Consider the following 18633-nt stretch of genomic DNA (forward strand, 5'->3'; position numbering starts at 1 on the left):
TCTGAAGTCATCACTGTGGTCCAGAGGCTTTTCAGCCCTCATGTGGTGAAGTTGTGGAACTGAAGTTGTTGAGCCAAAAGTGTGTGTGGACACTCTTTACCAGCCCGTTTCATGCTGGGCTGCTTTGACCTTCTAATGCTCACGCACTCAACAGTGGCAACAATTTGAGTTTCCAAATTCTCAACTCACATAATACCTGGTTTTGAAATTAAAAGTTTCCCCGGTTGGGTGTACCTTGTCCTCAACCCTCGACAGCACCTTCGAAATGAACTGCTCACTGGAAAAAAACAAAACAAAACTCTTTGTAAAAAGTTGTGTTTCTGGCCTCTTGAAGACCAACATTCTACTTTTGAGGGAATTGTACCTGCAAATATGGAATTTTCTTGCTACATATCTCAGTGTCTGCATCCTTTAGGCCATGGGTAGCCTAAACTTGTGACGTGCAACCAGCGTATATCAATGGAGTCTCTCAACTTCGATTTGACATCTAAAGGTAAAAACAAAAAATGATGGTACAGGGTGAGAACTGTTAATATCTCTTTGCATCACGAAGACACAACCAGCAAAGCTTCCCACAGGAGCCTCCTGGTCCCACTATCTGACAGACACGCTATCAGGATGAGCGGTCTTATCTTGTTTTGTCTTGAGCCGTTGTTCCTGTGTAAATATTAAGGTTAGTCCGAGGCGTATGTAAACTGCGTTCCAACTCCTGTCTACGGGCTTCTGAGTTTGGTTTGTGGTTTCCGTCGAGCAGAATAACTTGAGGGATGTTTAAACACTTTTTTTCCCCTCCGATGTGTTTAAATTTAAAATCAGACTATTTATTTTCTTAAATATCCTCAGATTTGTTTATAGGGGAAGAAAATCCCTCTATAGCTGTTAGAGATGAGTAGTGCATGTGCTCAGAGCTGGAGGTGTGTTAGTTTTATACCACAGCAGGAAAGAGGAATCCTCAAGAGGATCCTCACCTAATGACTGTGAATTGAAAAGGTTCACGGGTGTGTAAAAAAGAAGGCAACACTCCTCTTTATTTTCTTAAAGGAACTTAGCTCATTTTCTGTTGTCTAAAGAGCAGACAAGAAGATGGACACCATTCCCTCTTCTGTGCTGCATTAAGAAGCCGAGAACAGCAGAGTACAGTTAACCGCTAGTTAGCTTAGCACAATGAATGGTAGTGGATGGTAAGTGTTAGCGTACCTCTGCCAAAAGTCAAATAGATATGATCTGTTTGTCCATGTTGGCCATGAGTTGTAGAAGTAATCGCCCTTCTAGTTATGAACGAAGGATTTGCTTTGAGGTGCTGCATCAAATCCCTGCATCCAGTCAGGAAAGTAGTTCCGGCTATGTGCCCACTTCTGTATTTACAATGTCAGTCAAATGTAAACTGTGTACAACACTAGTTTTACTAAGGCATGTAAGGAGCTTTGGGAGAAAACTGAATTTGGTGACTTTTAGCTATGCTAACACTTCCCATCCACTACCATTCATTGTGCTAAGCTAACTAGCGGCAGCCTTTCAGTCTCAAATGCGTGCACAGAGGAAGGAAGAGTTTCTATATTCTTGTCCGGTTCTAAGAAGGACAGCAAATATGCCCCCCCCCCCCCCAGTTGTCCATGTGAAGAGGAATCAGGACCAGAACCTGAACTGTCACGTAGATCAAATAGCAGAGTGAAGGTTTCCCTCCTCTTGTATCCATCTTTCTTTCTTTGTGGCCTCCTGTTTTTCTTCCTATTCACCTTGTTACTTCCGTCACCTGTTCCTCCTCCCTCCCTGGTATCCCAAGGCTACTCATATCCAGGTATTCAGCTGGCAAGCCAGTGCTCCCCTCTCTAATTTCTTGTTGCCCGTAGCTACGAAACACAGTGCCAAGCAGTGATGTATGTTGAGCCTTACAGAGAAAGCCAGGAGAGGGGCAGGTTTCAACCTGTTGTAGGCGAGGCAGGGCTGGGCTAGGCTGGGCTGGGTCAGGCTGGGCTAGTCTGGGTTGTCCTATCTCCCGGGGGGGGGGGGGGGGGGGGGTTGGAATTCAACCCCCCTCCCTGCTATCAAGCTCCACGTGAGGGCATTTTTCTGGGACACGCAGTGATAGAACTGATAAGTCAGGTAGAATAACTAAAAGAGCACTTTAAATATTTGCACACTTGGTGGTTCTTGCACAATTTTTGCAGGTGTGCAAAACTGCAAATTTGCACCAGAGTTCAGAAAGTTCAGGAGACTGCAATGTGGAGATTTGCGTGTTTTTGTTTATTTCAGATACATAAACGGATCAGTGGGGGTATGTTCCCGTCTGAGCAGGACATTTATTTCCCTTTCGCTCTCTCTGCATCTATTGAGATAAAATCCCATCTGGATAGTCAAGTTTTAGGAATTTCAAAACCCTCCTTAGAACGTGCAAGTGTCCTTGAGCAAACCCGCAACAATCACATCCATCTCATTACAGCGCCACATTAAAGCGGCGCAGCTCCATGTTTGGCTTACGGTTCAGTGCAATGTGGAGGAGAGGGGGGACAAAAACGAGGGATGAGAAAGCACAACAGAGACAGAAAGTGTGTTTTTACAGATGTATGGAAGCGGAGAGTTGAGGGTTTATGCATCCCAAATGCTTCATCGGGAGCCAAGTCAGCTCCGCAGGCTGCCGTTTGACTAGTTTTAACATGTGTTGTTATGGAAACAGGGCGGCCGCATGTACTGCGGGGAGATTTCCTCCTATAGTCTGTGGAGCGTTTTATCAGCGCCGATCTTTAACCTCGGCAGTGAGAAAGTGACTGAAATGGCGACTAACCTTTCGTAACCCTGACCAATGTAAACGGCCGTGATGTCAGCGGAGTTAGTAAATCAGACAGGTAGCTGTTGGCCGCCATACGAGGTTTGGAGGAACCCGTCTGTTTAACCCAGTCTATGATTCTCCACGTGGGAACGGTCGAACGCATATTTTACACCTGAGGTGGCCAATATTCACTTCTATTGTCCGTGTGAAAACAAATTTTGCTTTGCTTAAGAGAAAGACACGGATTTATGGGGAAAAAAGTCATTATTTGCAGATGACATGCTGATGTCAGGGTGTATCCCCACATTTAATGCACTAAGAAATTAAGTTTTAATATCTGTAAAGTTCCAACTCAGCACTTTTACCATCGTATGACGTACATGAGGCAATTCAAATTTTCTACCATATGCATCTGTTCTTTTATGGGGTTTTTTTTTAAGGAAAAACAACCCGAATGAGAAATAACTGAACAGCTGCATTGACTGGCCAAATCTGAGTCAGCCCGACTAGCAGGTTCTTATCAGGGTAAATGTTGAATAATTGTACAAAAATGGTGGCTCACGCCTCAAATAACAGGCCGGGACCCTCCCTTCAAACCGAAAACCAATCTTTGAGTTTCGACAGCCCTGCCCTATAATGTTGCTATGGTTACCAGTTGGAAGTGGCTCCATTTTCAACAATTATTAGCCAAACGAAATGTGCAATACGTGGATTTAACGCACCCCAACTGGCCAGCCAGAGAGGAGTATCAACCCAGGCCGAGATAGGAACGGCTTTAACCCTGGTGCCAGGGGCCCAGATGCTTTCATGGACCTCTATGGACAATAGCGGTAAGAAATGAACACAAAACAGTGTCTTACTTAAACTAAAACACTTGAATAGAAGTTGAACCCTTGTGCATGAAAGTGGTCTCCCTGTAGGGGTTTCTCAGTGGGGGTGGGTGGGGGGGGTGTCACAGAGGTCAACATTCATGAAAAGGGAAAAAGAGGAAAGAAAATGGTGTTGAGAAGAAAGAAAATTCCCTAGAATTCCTGGAGAAGCACCATGACATGATTGCACATGTGCGAGCGTATGGGAGACCTACGGTTCACCAGTCGGGGGGTGGGGGGGGGGGGGGGTCTTCCTCTCCAAAGAGCCGGCGAGTCAAAACACACATGGGCTGATGTTTGCGGAAGTGAAAATATTTGGTTTGGTCGTCTCTCTCGGGGCGTCGTCACCTTGAAGTATTCAAAGTCCAGCTGCGATGAAAGAGATGGACAGTCACTCGCCAGCCAGGGACAAACACAAACACTTAAACACGCGATTTAACACATGAAGTAGAGGACACACACAGATTTAGATGCTAACCTATGAAATGAGATGTGACCACGATCTGGTTTTCTCCTCAAATAGTCCACTCTTAGTGAACTTGTCCATAACTGAACATAAAAAGAATATGAAGTTATTAACATGACCCTTCACTCAGGGAAACACAAAACTAATAATAGAGATGATCTGGAAACAGTATGATCGCACTCATCGAGAACGCTGTGTTGTTTCAATTATGTTTGAGGTAAATTAATAAACATACTATAAAATTCAGAAAATTACATCAGTAATTTCAGTTTCGTCAAGTAAAACTGTGCTTTTAGTGGCAAACCAACTGTCAAAAACCTTTGTGCAAGTCTGAAAGGGCCCACAGCTAAATTACTTATTCGAATTCGTTAGCTAAGAGCTAACCCCATGTAGCCTGGCACAAGTCTCTGCTACGCTCTGTCATGGAGGCCTCATATTCAGGGCTATTTGCTAATGTAAACATTAAAAGATAACCACAACCCTTCCTAATTTTGTGTTTATACAGTGACTTTGCTTCCTTTCTACATAAATATCCAGAAACCAATGTAACTCTGACTTATTGTTCAGTCAGCATTTAAGTCTAACGTTAGCTTTAACACATTGGCTGGTCCAAGTTAGCCTGTACGTGTTAGCATATACGTGTTAGCTTGTACACTGCACGGCTGTTAGCAGACATTGACACCGTTTAAACTCACCTGTGGCGACGACCGTCACCGCGTACATTTTCACATCCAGACTCATTTGTTCTTCTACTTTTTGTGTTTATTTCCTGGCTGCAAATCATTTCATCGTGTGTGACGCCCAAATTATTTCAAACATCATCAAAGAATCACCTTTGAGTTCATGACGTGAGCTGACTGTAGACCAGACTTAATGGTTGGTGAACGTTTCAAAACTCAGCGTGACTCAGACTTAAAAACTTTCAAATGCAGACTTAAACAAAGACCAGCACCTAAATACAACCAGGCTAAAGAGGGGATGACAAACAGGTGGTCAAACAAGGAGCTGATTGGCTAAGTCACACAGGTGATCCCTCCAAAAAAAAAGAAAAAGGAAGCAGGAAGTAAAGTGACCAAAGACACAAGAGGGAAGGAATTTCAAAATAAAACAGGAAATATCAAGAAAAGAGAAGAGACTATACACCACAGGCAATAAAAGAACAAACAAACCATTCCTCACCAGATGTTGGAAAAGCCACAGACATTCACGTCAATCAGCGGCTCTCTCACTGTGATTTTTTCCTCTCGGCCGATGACAGGTGACAGCATTAATGTCATGTGGAAACCACTTCCATCCTCCTCCGGCGTGCTTATCACGTGATCAGGAAAACTGAGAGACACGCGTGTCAGCAGAATGCCAGTCACTCCAACATGTTGCCTCTAGTTTCAGATTGTGGTTAGCGACTGCCGAGCTTGGATCAGCGTCGGAAAGAAGTTATCAGTTGTGGTTTAATCTGTGTGTATGCATACGTGTGTGCGTGTACTTCTTGCTGAATGTGTGTGTTTGCCAGGGCAGGGCAGTGTGTATAGATGTCTAATCATCAGTCTTTGATGAGCGGGGGAATTCCAGTCTCGCCAGTCTAATCCCAGGGTGCATGCCTTCTCCTTCCTCCTCCCCCTCCTCACCTGTCCTCCCTTGCCTCACCTCTAACACACCTACCTCTTCTGTGTATGCAGTAGGGTTGGGTTGGTGTCAACACTTGCAAAAGGGTTTTAACCGGCGAGCTAAATCTCACTACATTGTGGGTGACCCCCAGTCCAAGCTTGTCAAGCAAGAATTCCAATCCAGCTCAAACGCGGTAGAAAGGCAGGAAGTTGAAGCGGGAGGAATAATTTGTCCGCTTAGAAGTAGGAAGATCCTTCACGTGTCACGTTAGCTGAGCTAATGTGGATAAGTTCAAAAACTGTTTTTTTTTTTGTTGTTGTTGTTTTTTTGGAGAAAGAGAACAAAGTTTGAGATGGAGAAAAGGAACTCCAATGTAGCTTTTTAACTAGCTAGCTAATTCATGTAGCTTAGCTGGTCGACGTACGCGCCAATAGAAGTTCAAGGTGATTGACGAGAGGATGTTATGATACTATTGTTTGGTACATGCTAACGTTAGCTAGCGCTGTACTTTGTTTTACTGAGGAATTAAAAAAAATATACCAAGAAAAATTATGATGACGACGACCAAGAAAATTGGATTTTTAGGGGTATTTTTGTCGAACAGGTGCACAAATGTGGCTTCGAACTGAAACGGTTAAAAAGACTTTCCTGTTTTCATCTCAGCTCCATTAGCTTGCGGTTTATGCTTTATTTACTTCATAAGTGAGTGTGTCTTCACTACTTGAATGAAGTGACGAGCGTTTTGGTCACTAACTGGCCCGTGGCGACCAAATCTACCCCTCAAGTCATTACTGACAGCCGCTACCTGTCCCGTATGAGCCTCTGGTGGTGCGGTGCAGGCCAGCTGAGGCTTGCCAGGCTCTACCTCCCCTCCGGTCTGATCACTGGGTTGGCGTGATGGAAAAAGTGGGACGGAGGTGAGGAGAGAGTGGGAGAAATGCTCGAGAGAGAGAGCGCTAAACGAGAGAGTATTAGAGAGAGGCAGAGGGAGTGGAGCAAATATCTGGAGCTCAGTGACCTTTCTAAGTGGATTACATGCCCCTTCAATGCTGCGGGGGTAAATGAGAGGGTAGAGAGAGGGAGCACGCTGCATAAAGAGAGAGAGAGAGAGAGATGCTGTATTTAGGAAGATTTGCCAGCCACGCTCGGTTCGGTACAGCTCACCTTCAACTTTATTTTTACCTCAAAGGGAAATGTAGCAATGTGACGCCGGCTGAACCTCCAGCGACACCGTCCATGTGTAATAACAGTGTTATAACTAAACCTGTTCTTAAACGCTCCAAATCAACCCCAGTAAACCCGCTTCAAAGAGCAGAACCCGACCTCTCTTAACCTCACTTTCCTGTTGTTGTTGTTTTTTTCTGACTTAAATCTTGAAAGATTTGGACTTAAATGTCAAAATTCTGACTTAAGTCTTGAAAAATTCGGACTTTTATCTCAGAATTTGGACCTACATCTCAAAATTCATGCTAAAAATCCCTTGTCTTTGTTTTTTGGAGTTTTTTTTTTTTTTTTTTTTGGCGTAATATTCTGTCCTCAATCTAAAAATTCACAGGTCCGGCTCTTGACTCTTTTCAGACAAAGTGAGAATTGTGGGACCCCAAAAATCGAAAACTTAGAATTCTAAAAGAAGTCAAAATTCTGACTTTAATCCCACAGTTCAAATAAACTTTATTGCATTTTCTTGTTTTAATCCCTCAAAAAATGTCACATGGCCTTGACCTTGTTTCTCCCCAGTGGGCGTCTCTTTAGGAAGTGCTGTCCTGTGAATGAATGAAATCCAGGTTTACTTCAGGTTTAGATCTGAGTGACCGCTGCTTCCAACTCAGACTTTGCTGTGGTTTAACGGTAATGAACGGATAAAAATGATGCTGAAGTAAAGACATACTGATGCTGATCTTTGAAAAGTTAGAATTCATGTTTTGTCCTGTTTTTCCTCGAGATGACGAGCAGACAACTTTTAAAATGCTTCTTTTGTTAATGGAGTTCAGGGTGGACACGACCTAACTCTGAAATTTTGTCGTATACCGCAGCTTAATCAGTCCTATTGTAAACGCAAATGTGACTTTTAACATATAGAAAGAGAGCTTTTGTAACTCTCGATCTTGTGTTGGAAATGTCAGGTGACGAGTGTGTTACACTCCCCAGACATTTGATTCTGCTTCAAGTGTTTTTGTCCACATTTGTAGGAAGCAGGAAGTTAAATGTTTGGAGTTGCTTGGTCATCCTTTTCTGGATAAATACAAGTCAGATCAATAAAGGAGAGGTTGACAGGAACACAGGTGGAGGAGAGAGAGAGAGATGGAGGGAGGGAGAAAGAGTGAGAGAGAGAGATGGAGGGAGAGAGAGAGAGGGAGAGCTGCAGGCCTGGGCGTGGGAGAGCAGACTGCATTGAGCTGAAGCAGACCAGAGGCTAATCTGGAGATCCAGGGCTTGTAAAAACACACACACACACACACTCACACACACACACACACACACACACACACACACACACTCGACTAGCCATGTGCAAATGCATTCAGGCATGTGTTTGTGGACAGCCCATCTACCCTCCGGTCCAGATAACAGTTTGCACACGTTTTTGTGTTTACTGCCAACATGCGACGCTCGCCGGCTCCGTTAATCCCCAACTCAGCGACGGTAACTTAGATTTGGCGGGAATCAAACCCACGACCCCCTGAATGACAGACTGTGCCTTGCTTGAGCCGCACAGGAAGACCGTTAAGCTGCTCCGTTCTGTCCCGATGGCGGCTGGCGTTCGTCTATCAGGGCGCAGATCTGAACGCTTAAAGAGGATTTTAACAGACTGTCAGTGTGTGGTTAACACCTGGTTTATAGGGGTGGATGCATCCTGTACACACACACACACACACACACACACACACACACACAGGAATGCCGCTAATGTAATGTAACCATGTACACTCACAAGTCATTATAAACTCTGCCAGAATTTTTTTTGCTTACAGTTTGCAGATCCAAAACAAAACAAGATTATAATCAAATCAAAATATAAATCAGTAAAGAAAAGATTTTATTTGTAAGTATTTTCATATTTGCATGTGATTTGATCGTTTTTTTTTTGTCTGTGTAGGGTCAGAAAATGGCCTGAAGGAGTAAAAACTGATGAAAAACATAACTTATCATGCTCAAGTTACTTGTGTTGATCGTCCAACGTCTTCAAAAGCCCAAATGTATCAAATTTATAAGGATTTAAAAGAGGTAAAAGCAGGAAATCGTCATATTGGAGAAGCTGAAACCAGCCAATATTTAGCATTGATCATTTATTTTACACAAAATTAAATAAAACACAGGTAATTGACACATATTGAACATTTCAGCTATTAAACAGCAGTGCGTTGTTTACATCCTGCAGCTCTTAATTCATTGGAAGTTCTGTCACGTGACCGTCCGTTTCAAACATGGCGACCCGGCAAAGTGGAATTTTTTTTGATCTCTGGGTGAAAGTTTTAATGTGTTTTTGATGCAATGGTGCAGTTTTAATATCACATCTCTTTCCAATAACAGTGCACAGGGCACAAGACTCATTCAAGACCATCTGATCGCTGGACACCTGACAGCAGTTTTACTTCTTTTTTTTTTTAGAGCTGTTGACCTTTGACCCTTGAGGATCAAAGAAAGTGTGAGAGTACAGAGATGCATGATGAGGACTGGATATAACCTGCGCCCGTACTTATTGAATCAGCTGTACTTCAGATAATTAGATTGTGTTGCCAGTTGTTACTTATATTTGATGTGGCATTGGATGGAAAGGCGCGAAACTGGAACAATGTTCAATGTGATGACATTTAAGGACTGATCTGGGTGATGCTCACTGAAGATATCTGTACTGAAACTAGTTAATTCAAACGTTTACATTTTGAAAATACTGGAAAAAAACTGGGACATTGAAAAAGTAGCTTTTTTTATTTCCTAAACACTTGAAAATGTCTACTCTAGAATATGTCGTCTTTAGAATATGCCTCACACCACAGCGATCCTGATCATAATCCTGAATATAATCCTGAACGTAATCCTGAATATAATCTGAATCCTGAACACAATCCTGAATGTAATCTGGAGCATAATTCTGAACATAATCCTGAATATAATCCACAAAAGAATCCTGAATATAGTCTGGAGCATAATCATGAATACAAACATAATCCTGAATATAATCAGAACATAATCCTGAATATAATCAGAACATAATCCTGAATATAATCAGAACATAATCCTGAATATAATCAGAACATAATCCTGAACATTTTCCAAGAGTTCACAGCAATAATGGACAGTTATAGTACAGCAGGTGTCTGATAAGGCTGGGTGGTGACAGATATTGGTAACGAGCTTCACCCTCGTCACCATGGCGATATTTAGACTGGCAGTATGCAACTGCTCATTAAGAATTCCTCGTTTAAACATCATAGATGTGCCGTCGCTGCTCTCTTGAGTCGAGACGTTTGTTCATTAGTTGTTGTAACCTTGGCTCCTGCCGGGGAGTCGCTGTGTTGTCACCAAACAAACCGACGTCGGGTGGGTGATCTCATCATGGGAGTCACACCCTGGTGATCTGGAGAAAAGTGAAAGGATCTGACGCTGGCGTCTGGTCTACGTCTTGTTATCGACAGAACTTTCAGTGTTGGACTTTTTTTTAAGGCAGCACCTTAGAGTAGCAGCACCAAAGTTCTAGACCCCGTCCCATCCAGGGTTTGCAGACACACAAGAATGCTGACTTGTCTGTCCTCTCTCGTGCGCTCGCTGCCTCGCCGTCTTTCTCACAGCCTGCCTGCCTGCCTGCCTGGCATGCGTGCACTGGATGCCTGTCTGGCATCTACTGTATAAACAAGCATGGGAAAAGTTAATCAACAGCCTGGCACTCCCGTCCCTCGCTCACCGTCCCTCCTTCCAACTCCTCGACTCGTCGCTGGAAACAAACAAATTTACAAGCTGATTGGTTATCGCCGCTTCGATGAAGCTACTATATTTTCCGTCAGCCTTTCTCAGCTGGTTAGGGTCACACTAACCCTGCACCTGTTAGGTCATCACAAACAAACCCAGCAGCTACTTTTCTGTGGGAAAAGATCCCGCATGTGGTGTGCAACGATGCAGGAGTGCCCTCTAGTGGTGTGAAGGAATACTGTGAATATGCAAATTGAAATGCATTTGATGAAGTGTGTTTTTTTTGCAATAATTCTCTTAAAACACATAAAAGGCCTGTCATGGTTTAGGTTTTAGTGTTGTCCAGATGTAAAAACAGAAAAAACTAAGGAGTCTCTCCCTTCTCCTCCAACAGGCTTGTCATGGATGTGTGGGATCGAAATGTGACTGCAGTGGAGTCAAAGGAGCCAAGGTATGAATATAAATGATGCTCAGCGTTCACACGTGGCCATCCATCCATCCATCCATCCATCCATCCATTTTCTACCTCTTATCCTGTTAAGGGTAAATGAAGGCATTGTATTTGCTTGTGTGAGCAAAATTTTAAATTGCACAAGATCAGAAGGATGGTGAGGATGCGCGCTTGATTGGTGCGGATCATTGACGGACATCTAAACAACTCAGGAGGCGTTTGTGTAAGACGACGCGCATGATCAAGAACAACACCAACAAGTGCTTTTTCTGTGCTGTGGCATGCAGGGTGACAGGGGTTTTCCAGGTCTCACCGGACAGCCAGGAGTACCAGGGTTCCCTGGACCTGAAGGCCCAATTGGATCCAGAGGAGAGAAGGTCAGTTTGGACATCTGTGCATAGAGAACAACAGGGCAAATTCATTAGGGACCGAGGGTCTTCTAAAAAGCTGGAAAATATACTTGTGGTACTTAGTCTAGTGCCGCACCTGAGAAGTTCCAGAAGCAACGTAGCTTCGTATCTCAGTCAGGGGTTTCCCCTCTGATGATCTGAACCATCCATGAGGGCCCTTTCACGTCATCCTCCTCTCTTCCAGACGTTTTTATTTCTATCTGGAGAAAATTTACTGTTAATGTAAAAGAAGATAAGTTTGAGAAAATAGATGCCGTAAAAAAAAGAGCCTGAACTCATCTAAGGAACTAATGCTGAGACGTGATTGGCTGCTACGTTTGGAGCAGGTGAAGGAAGGAGTGCTTTAGTGGATAGAGTGAGGAAGGACGGTCCGTTCTCTTCCAGCGCGACCTTCATTCCAACATTTAGCCTGATTGCTTCCTTCACTTCGTCAAAATGCATTTCTCAGAAATCCTTTTCTGAGCTGATCAGGCAACTTTCCTAAACAGGTTAAGGTGACCTGATCAGAGAATTTCTTTTAAGCAGTATTTGTAGGTAAATACTGTTGGTTCTAAGATGTTTCTGTGTTTGTGTGTTGTTCTGCCCCTCAGGGAAGTGATGGACCAGTAGGACCATCAGGGCCAAAAGGAATTAGAGTAAGAACCCTCCTTCATTTGGATGCTTGTTGTTGTTGTTGTTGTTGTCTGAAGAAACTTTGGAATTACACAGAGGTTTTCAGACATATTTGGTTGTAATGCTCTCTTCTGACCAGCAGATGTCCTCACCACTTACAGAGTCGTTCAGGTCATGAGGACATAATGAGTCTGATCACTGTTGTTTTCCTCAACAGGGACCCCCAGGATTACCAGGATTTCCAGGAACACCGGGACTTCCGGTGAGTTCAAAGACTTCGGGAATGATTGTCATGATGATGAGGATCACGATGATGAGGATCACGATGATGAGGATCACGATGACGATGATGTGATTTTACTGTATTTATTTGTTTGTTAGGGTCTGCCAGGTCAGGACGGACCTCCAGGGCCAAGAGGAACGCCAGGATGCAATGGGACAAAGGTATCTGAGGAGAGCCTGTTCTCGTCCTCTCAGGTGGGAAAGGTTTGTATTCTCCTCTGCTAAATGCGTCGTGCTATCTCCTTTGCTCTCCAGGGTGAGAGAGGTTATCCAGGAACTTCAGGAATCCCCGGACAACAAGGACGTACGGTCAGTCTGCACTGGAAAAGTTTATTATCTGATGTTTTACCACAGTCTTTGGTTTTAATCTGTTTAAGCCCTTAAACTTCTCATTTTCCCTCCTTTTCTAGGGTCCCCCCGGCCTACCAGGACCAAAAGTAAGTGCATATCAAGGACCGCCGAGCTTGGCTGTTTTAAAACAGTGCAACTTGCAAAGGAATGATTTGCTGTAAATAATTTGGAGAGACTTCTTTTTTTGTTATCATAGGCTTGGAGGTTATGTTTTCTCCTGCATCTTTGTTTCTTGCTACTGAAGAAGATACTGCAAAAAAGTACCACTTGGATTTTTAAAAAAAAACTTGGTTGCTTACAGCAAAAGCGAAAGAGGGTTCCCATGAGATTTTGTGCCCCGCCGTTCCAGTAACATGCAGCAAACACACATTAGAAAAAAAGACGTTAAGAATAAGACAAATACTGATAAAAAAAAATAGACACACGGGTAAATAACGACAAAGAAACAGAATGAATGAAATCAACAGCAAAATTATTCAACAAATCCTTATTGGCCCTCTCGGTACTGCATTCCATCATGCCATGCTAGTTCTTACTTCTTTACTCAAAATAAGATTAGAAAATTATACTGAATGACCTGCAGAAGGTCTTCATTCTGGTTGAGATGTTTAAACAACTCCTTGTACATCAAGTTTAAAACCGTTTCACAAGATGTGTGCGGTTTTTGCCACAAGGTGGTGCCGTTGATTGTGTAAAATTATTTTTAATCAAAACATTTCAAATAATACCTGGTATTGTCTCCAGGGAGACCCCGGTGACGTGATCTCCACCAATCGTTTTGGAGAAAAAGGAGCCATTGGTTTGCCCGGACTGCCGGGAGTTCCTGTGAGTCTTCCTTCTTTCTCTGTACAGAAATAATAAGTGCTGGGTTGACGAATATGACAGACACTGAGGCAATTTGTAAATGTCACAGGGTGCTCCAGGACCCCCTGGGTTTCAAGGACCACTTGGCCCTCCAGGACCTAGAGGCATTGACGTAAACAAGCCAAACACCACATCAGTGCCATGAGATTTTGCCTACGTATTTGATATAAAGTGAAAGAGTGATATTATTTGTGGTGTTGTGTTTCAGGGTCGGCCAGGTCCCCCCGGTCCACCAGGACCGAAGGTGAGGTCATTTGCTCGCCTATGTCGTTGTTTTTCTTAGCGAACCATGATATATCCAAAAGTTTGTTGCTGCTCACTGACATCTCTCTGCCCCCCCCCCCTCCAACAGGGAAACATGGGATTGAATTTCCAAGGCCCCAAAGGAGAGAAGGTACCATCCGAAAACTGAAATCACGGAGACTTTACCATGCGAGTTCCTCTCTGTCTGTCCATTCTTGAACATCCACAGCCGAATCTCATTTTGTGTGTCGGGGTGTGACACTAGGGTGAACCAGGTTTGCCGGGACCTCCTGGACCTCCCGGGCAGGTTGGGGAACAGAAGCGGCCACCTGAGACGGAGATCCAGAGAGGAGACAAGGTAATGTCACCATTACAACCTAGTTGGAGAAGCTGAGAGGGCGTACCCAAAGCCACATCAACCCTAGCCATTGAAAGGTCTACAGGGTAGGAAAACCAGAACTTTGCCCAAGGCCTTGAGGCGGAAGGAGCCCCCAAATGATGGCTGATTTCATGATTCCACGGCAACCGTAGAGAACACCCTTAAATTCTATGACTGGTCATGTACAGAAGACTACAAAGACTCTAAAGGGGCCCCTGTGCCACAAACTTGGGGTAAGGGGTTGCAGTGACAGGTCTGGTTGGAGTCTGGGGGCCTCACCAAAGTTCCTTTTGCAATCGGGTCCCAAAGAATGTGGAAACACAGCCCTCTTTGTAGCCCCACAAGAACACACTCTATTTCTCCTGTAGATGATTTGAGCTGCAACTTTCACTTCAACCACATGATGGCAGCAGATGTCGGCAAAGAGTTTGATTCTCAACCCATCTCACCTCAATTTCTCCTCCTTTTCATTGCAATGAATACTGACGGTACACGACAATGCTTGTATTTGACGTTTTTGGCACTATGTTACCAGAAACAGCATGCTTGAGGTTTATCATGGCAGTTTTGATGTAAATTCATTTCAGGATGTTTTTTTTTTTTGTTTTTTTGGTGCACCTGTTAAAAACTTTTGGCTTGAATTGTAAATTAACTTTACTTGTGTTTCCTCTAAAGGGTGACCCTGGACCTCCCGGCCCCCCAGGGGATCAAGGCTACCCGGGCGCTCCTGTAAGCTTCTAATAGCATCTGTCAAGGAAAACAAACAAACAAAACAAGCCAGAACCTTCATGATTTTAACATGTTGATGTGAAACTTTGTACATTCTCACCAGAAACTCTCTTGTGGTTTGTCATAGGGGCCCTCTGGTGGTCAGAAAGGAGAGAAGGGAGAGCCAGGAGAGGGTGGCAAACGCGTGAGTCTAGGAATCTTTCAATCAAACAGTCTTGTTAAAGCCCCCATATCTTTTTGCTGGTCTACAGTTTGGAGCAGTTGGGTCCTGCTTTTGCCTCACTCTCAAAGCCGATATTACTACTTTCTTCTCTTTACAGGGCAAAACAGGCAAAGACGGTGACCCTGGACCTTCAGGCTTCCCTGTAAGTTCAACCAACAAATGGAAGTCTAGACAAATTCATTTTCCATTCATGTCTACATTTTTACCTTTTTGCTTACTAGGGGATCAAAGGAGAGCCAGGCCTGCCAGGTCCTCCAGGAAGAGATGGAGAGAGAGTAGGTTCAGTCGAACTTCCAAATGGTCAGACTCCAATCATTCATAACATGGACTGTTTTCACAACCATTGTTTCTCCATCCCTCTGTTTTTTTAAGGGACTAAAGGGCGACCGTGGATTCCCCGGGCCACCAGGAATGGTGTGTATTCTCATTTGCCAAAGAAAGAAAATGAAAAGAAATTGAACTCAGAGTGCACTTCCTGGATTCCTCTGGCGTTTCGTGCCACGTCTCTGTGGCGAAATGTTTAGCAAATCTGAATTCACGTCAGGGAAAATACCTGAAAATGGCTGAGTTGCTCTTGTATCTTTGCCATACAATCAAACCGAGGTGGAAAGCAAAACTATCAACAGTGCAGTTAACACAGCAGTTTCTATCGACTGAAAAAATAGTCATGCGACACTTTTGTCACATCCCAAATGTGTTTTTAATGCTGAATTGAGATCCAATCCTCCTGTTTATTGGCCAGTTTTTTTTAACCCTCAGTTTTGTCTTACAGGCAGGAAGCAATGCCTGATGACTATTTGTATCTCTTTGCCCCTGATTCCTATTTGTCAGTGACTCAGAAGTATTGCAATGCGACTGGAGGGACATGATAGGAAAAAGGGGTTACTATTGGTCATCGTGCTTTGCTGTTTGTCTATAAGACAAAATGTAAGGATAAATATGTTTAAAAAAATCGTGAATGGCTTGATGTGTTTAACTGGGATGAAAATCTACTTAAAAGTGAAAACGTTAAGGGAAAATCGAAGCGTTAATGTGCACTACCTTGTTGTATCCACAAGATGGAGACATTCCTCTTCTCAACTTGGCTAAAAAGCTCTCCAGTCCTCAGGGCCTTTGGGCCTTGTTGCTCATCTGCCTAATCATGAACACTGAACAGTTTGAGGAAGGAAGTTTAAGCATGAAGAACAGCAAACGGTCTTCATCTTCAATCACAAGGGTGCACTACCTTCTTTTGACCATTGGGTGGCAGCATTTGTCATTATCACACTTAATAATTGAAAAGATTTAAAAGTGCCAAACTGTATCTGAGTAGTACTACGGTAAAGATTACATAGAGGTCCGGTTTAGTGAGTGCATATCTTCTTGCTCTTCATCTTACCAGGTGATTGGTGGGCAGACAGGCAGTCGGGTGGGTCCTAAAGGTGAGCCTGGGTACCCTGGATCACCTGGCCTCAAAGGAGAAAGAGGACCACCAGGTCAGTAACAAACACTCTCTTACAACAGTCAAACACTCACATCAATAATTTGTGGGGAACTCAACGTACAAAGATGGAGGTAAGTTCTTATACCTGCATTTCTCTTGTCTTCTTCAGGTCTCTCCGGACCTCCAGGAGCACCAGGACTTCCAGGTTTTGGTGGCGGTGGTCAACCAGGATCCCCAGGTTTCCCTGGAGAGAGAGGTCAAAAGGGAGACGTTGGTGCTCCTGGGCTGTCTCTGCCTGGTCCCCCAGGACGTTCTGGAAGTCCTGGGCTGTCAGGTCCACCGGGTCCCCCTGGACCTCCAGGTTTCTCAAGTGGTGGACAAAACTGCATCTCTGGTGAACCAGGACGTCCTGGTTTGCAGGGGGAGAGAGGTTACCCAGGAGAGACTGGTCAGAAAGGTGAGAGAATATAGTGATGTATGATAATCTAGAAAATGAATGTGGCGAACCCACAACTACTACTCCTTCTGTTTGATATCATAAGAAAGCAGTGAGTGAAAACATCAGATATCTGTTTGCTGTTCCAGGTGAGAAGGGTGACACCTGTGTGAACTGCTTTGGTGGCACCAGTGCTGTTCCCGGACCCCCAGGACCTTCAGGACAGCCTGGTTTCCCAGGTAACACCAAATTTTTAGACTTTCAGTATTTTCTTACTTTTTTTTGGGGGGGGGGGGGGTTCAGAACCTAGATTGTTATAAAGATCCATTGGTCAGAAAGGGCCAGTTGCTGCTCTAAGATGATACTGGGGCAGCCAGTGCTAAACAAGGGCGGTCCAAGGTCACAGCCTCTGAAATTTTAGCGCTGCTGCATTCTGAATTTTTTTCAGAAGTGAACCAAAAGCTGCCAGGGACAGAAAGAAACAGCTGCTCGTAAAAATGGCAGCAGAATTCAGGGCTGTAGTAAGACTTGCTGTTTTAATTTAGAGTGCACCTCTACTCTGTCCATTGTGGCAAAACTGCCCAAAATGCTGGCAGGGTCAATGAATTAGAAATATGAGAATTTCTCATCCTAATGACTTTGCATCACATCCACCATGTTTGAAGTAGGGTGAACAATGTACTGGAATCAAAAGAAAAGAACATATGGGAGTCCGAGAGCTTGATTCCACAGATACATTCATGGAGTTTGTATTTTTTGCCTAATTTGTAGAGTAAACCCCTTTAAGGCATGAGGAAGCCTGCTGGTTGGAGGCTGATTTGGTCTGTTTTCTGAACATGAGCATGTTATTCACCTGACTTTTTGCGTGTTAGTTTGTTCTTGCTTGCACTGTCCACGGCCTAACAGTTTCTTTTTAATGTAGTCAAGGCAAATACTGGACTGAGAACAAAAAAAAGAGAGGTGGCGCTTCGCAAACTTATCGGAGATCAAAGAGGTTTCCACAGGGAAAGAGTCGACATCCAAGTGTGTTGACGGACTTGAGCACTTCAGGCGTACATTTCAGATGTAGCTCTGTGTACTCATGCGAGTCGACCAGAAGTCTATTCATCCATGCGGTAACCTCTGCGACTGTCCCTGTGAAACTTCTACCGTCAGTCCAGAATATGTATACATAGACATTGAAGAACTTTAACCAGAGAGCTGCGATATAATATAGACAATATGCTACCTAAACCAAGCTAACAGGCTACACATGCGCTAAAGAGCAGGCTTTGCTTTCTCTGAAGTGCATAAAGATGTTCCGCGCATCTAAGTGATGAAGAGCAGGTGTTAAAAAAGGCAAAATTAGGCTCTAAACCCTGGCCTTATCAACCGGTCTTCCTTTCACCTCAACTGTTTGTAGAAATGAGCTACTTGTTGTATTGATGAAGACCTATTTATGTATCATTCTTTTGCATCTTTCTTTTTTCCTCCATCAGGAACTCCTGGTGCCCCAGGTGTCAAAGGAGAGAGAGGATTTCCAGGATCACCAGGTGGCCCAGGCCCCTCTGTGAGTAATTTGGCCCCCCACTTTCTTTTCAAACGGAACAAATTATAAAGTTACGATGGTATTTTG

At 43.9% G+C, this 18633-nt stretch overlaps 1 protein-coding gene and 3 long non-coding RNA genes across 4 annotated transcripts in view; 1 reads left to right on the forward strand and 3 right to left on the reverse strand.

The window, feature by feature from the left end:
• col4a5 (collagen, type IV, alpha 5 (Alport syndrome)) overlaps positions 1-18633 on the forward strand; it is a 46571-nt gene that overhangs the window by 12385 nt on the left and 15553 nt on the right. The window contains exons 2-22 of the mRNA XM_086197545.1: positions 11010-11066; positions 11354-11443; positions 12067-12111; positions 12306-12350; positions 12470-12532; positions 12626-12679; positions 12781-12807; positions 13466-13546; positions 13635-13697; positions 13794-13829; positions 13938-13979; positions 14094-14186; positions 14883-14936; positions 15064-15120; positions 15257-15301; positions 15381-15434; positions 15532-15573; positions 16541-16634; positions 16752-17039; positions 17168-17257; positions 18497-18567. Of these exons, the coding sequence (XP_086053671.1) occupies positions 11010-11066; positions 11354-11443; positions 12067-12111; positions 12306-12350; positions 12470-12532; positions 12626-12679; positions 12781-12807; positions 13466-13546; positions 13635-13697; positions 13794-13829; positions 13938-13979; positions 14094-14186; positions 14883-14936; positions 15064-15120; positions 15257-15301; positions 15381-15434; positions 15532-15573; positions 16541-16634; positions 16752-17039; positions 17168-17257; positions 18497-18567 (1491 nt within the window). The remainder of the gene's footprint in view (positions 1-11009; positions 11067-11353; positions 11444-12066; positions 12112-12305; positions 12351-12469; positions 12533-12625; positions 12680-12780; positions 12808-13465; positions 13547-13634; positions 13698-13793; positions 13830-13937; positions 13980-14093; positions 14187-14882; positions 14937-15063; positions 15121-15256; positions 15302-15380; positions 15435-15531; positions 15574-16540; positions 16635-16751; positions 17040-17167; positions 17258-18496; positions 18568-18633) is intronic.
• LOC147238786 (uncharacterized) lies at positions 3864-6177 on the reverse strand. The gene is made up of 3 exons (XR_015111809.1): positions 4798-6177; positions 4115-4185; positions 3864-4005 (listed from the first exon to the last, which is right to left on the reverse strand). It is a non-coding gene; the product is annotated as an uncharacterized LOC147238786 (long non-coding RNA).
• On the reverse strand, positions 11332-14154 carry LOC147238787 (uncharacterized). The gene is made up of 4 exons (XR_015111813.1): positions 14015-14154; positions 13450-13565; positions 11553-11676; positions 11332-11457 (listed from the first exon to the last, which is right to left on the reverse strand). It is a non-coding gene; the product is annotated as an uncharacterized LOC147238787 (long non-coding RNA).
• LOC147238788 (uncharacterized) lies at positions 14865-16605 on the reverse strand. The gene is made up of 3 exons (XR_015111814.1): positions 16538-16605; positions 16201-16307; positions 14865-14954 (listed from the first exon to the last, which is right to left on the reverse strand). It is a non-coding gene; the product is annotated as an uncharacterized LOC147238788 (long non-coding RNA).

Source organism: Aulostomus chinensis, chromosome 24 (genome assembly GCF_037954235.1).
Source record: "Aulostomus chinensis isolate RoL2024-O1b breed Wild chromosome 24, RoL_Achi_v1.0, whole genome shotgun sequence".
Classification (NCBI taxonomy): domain Eukaryota; kingdom Metazoa; phylum Chordata; class Actinopteri; order Syngnathiformes; family Aulostomidae; genus Aulostomus; species Aulostomus chinensis.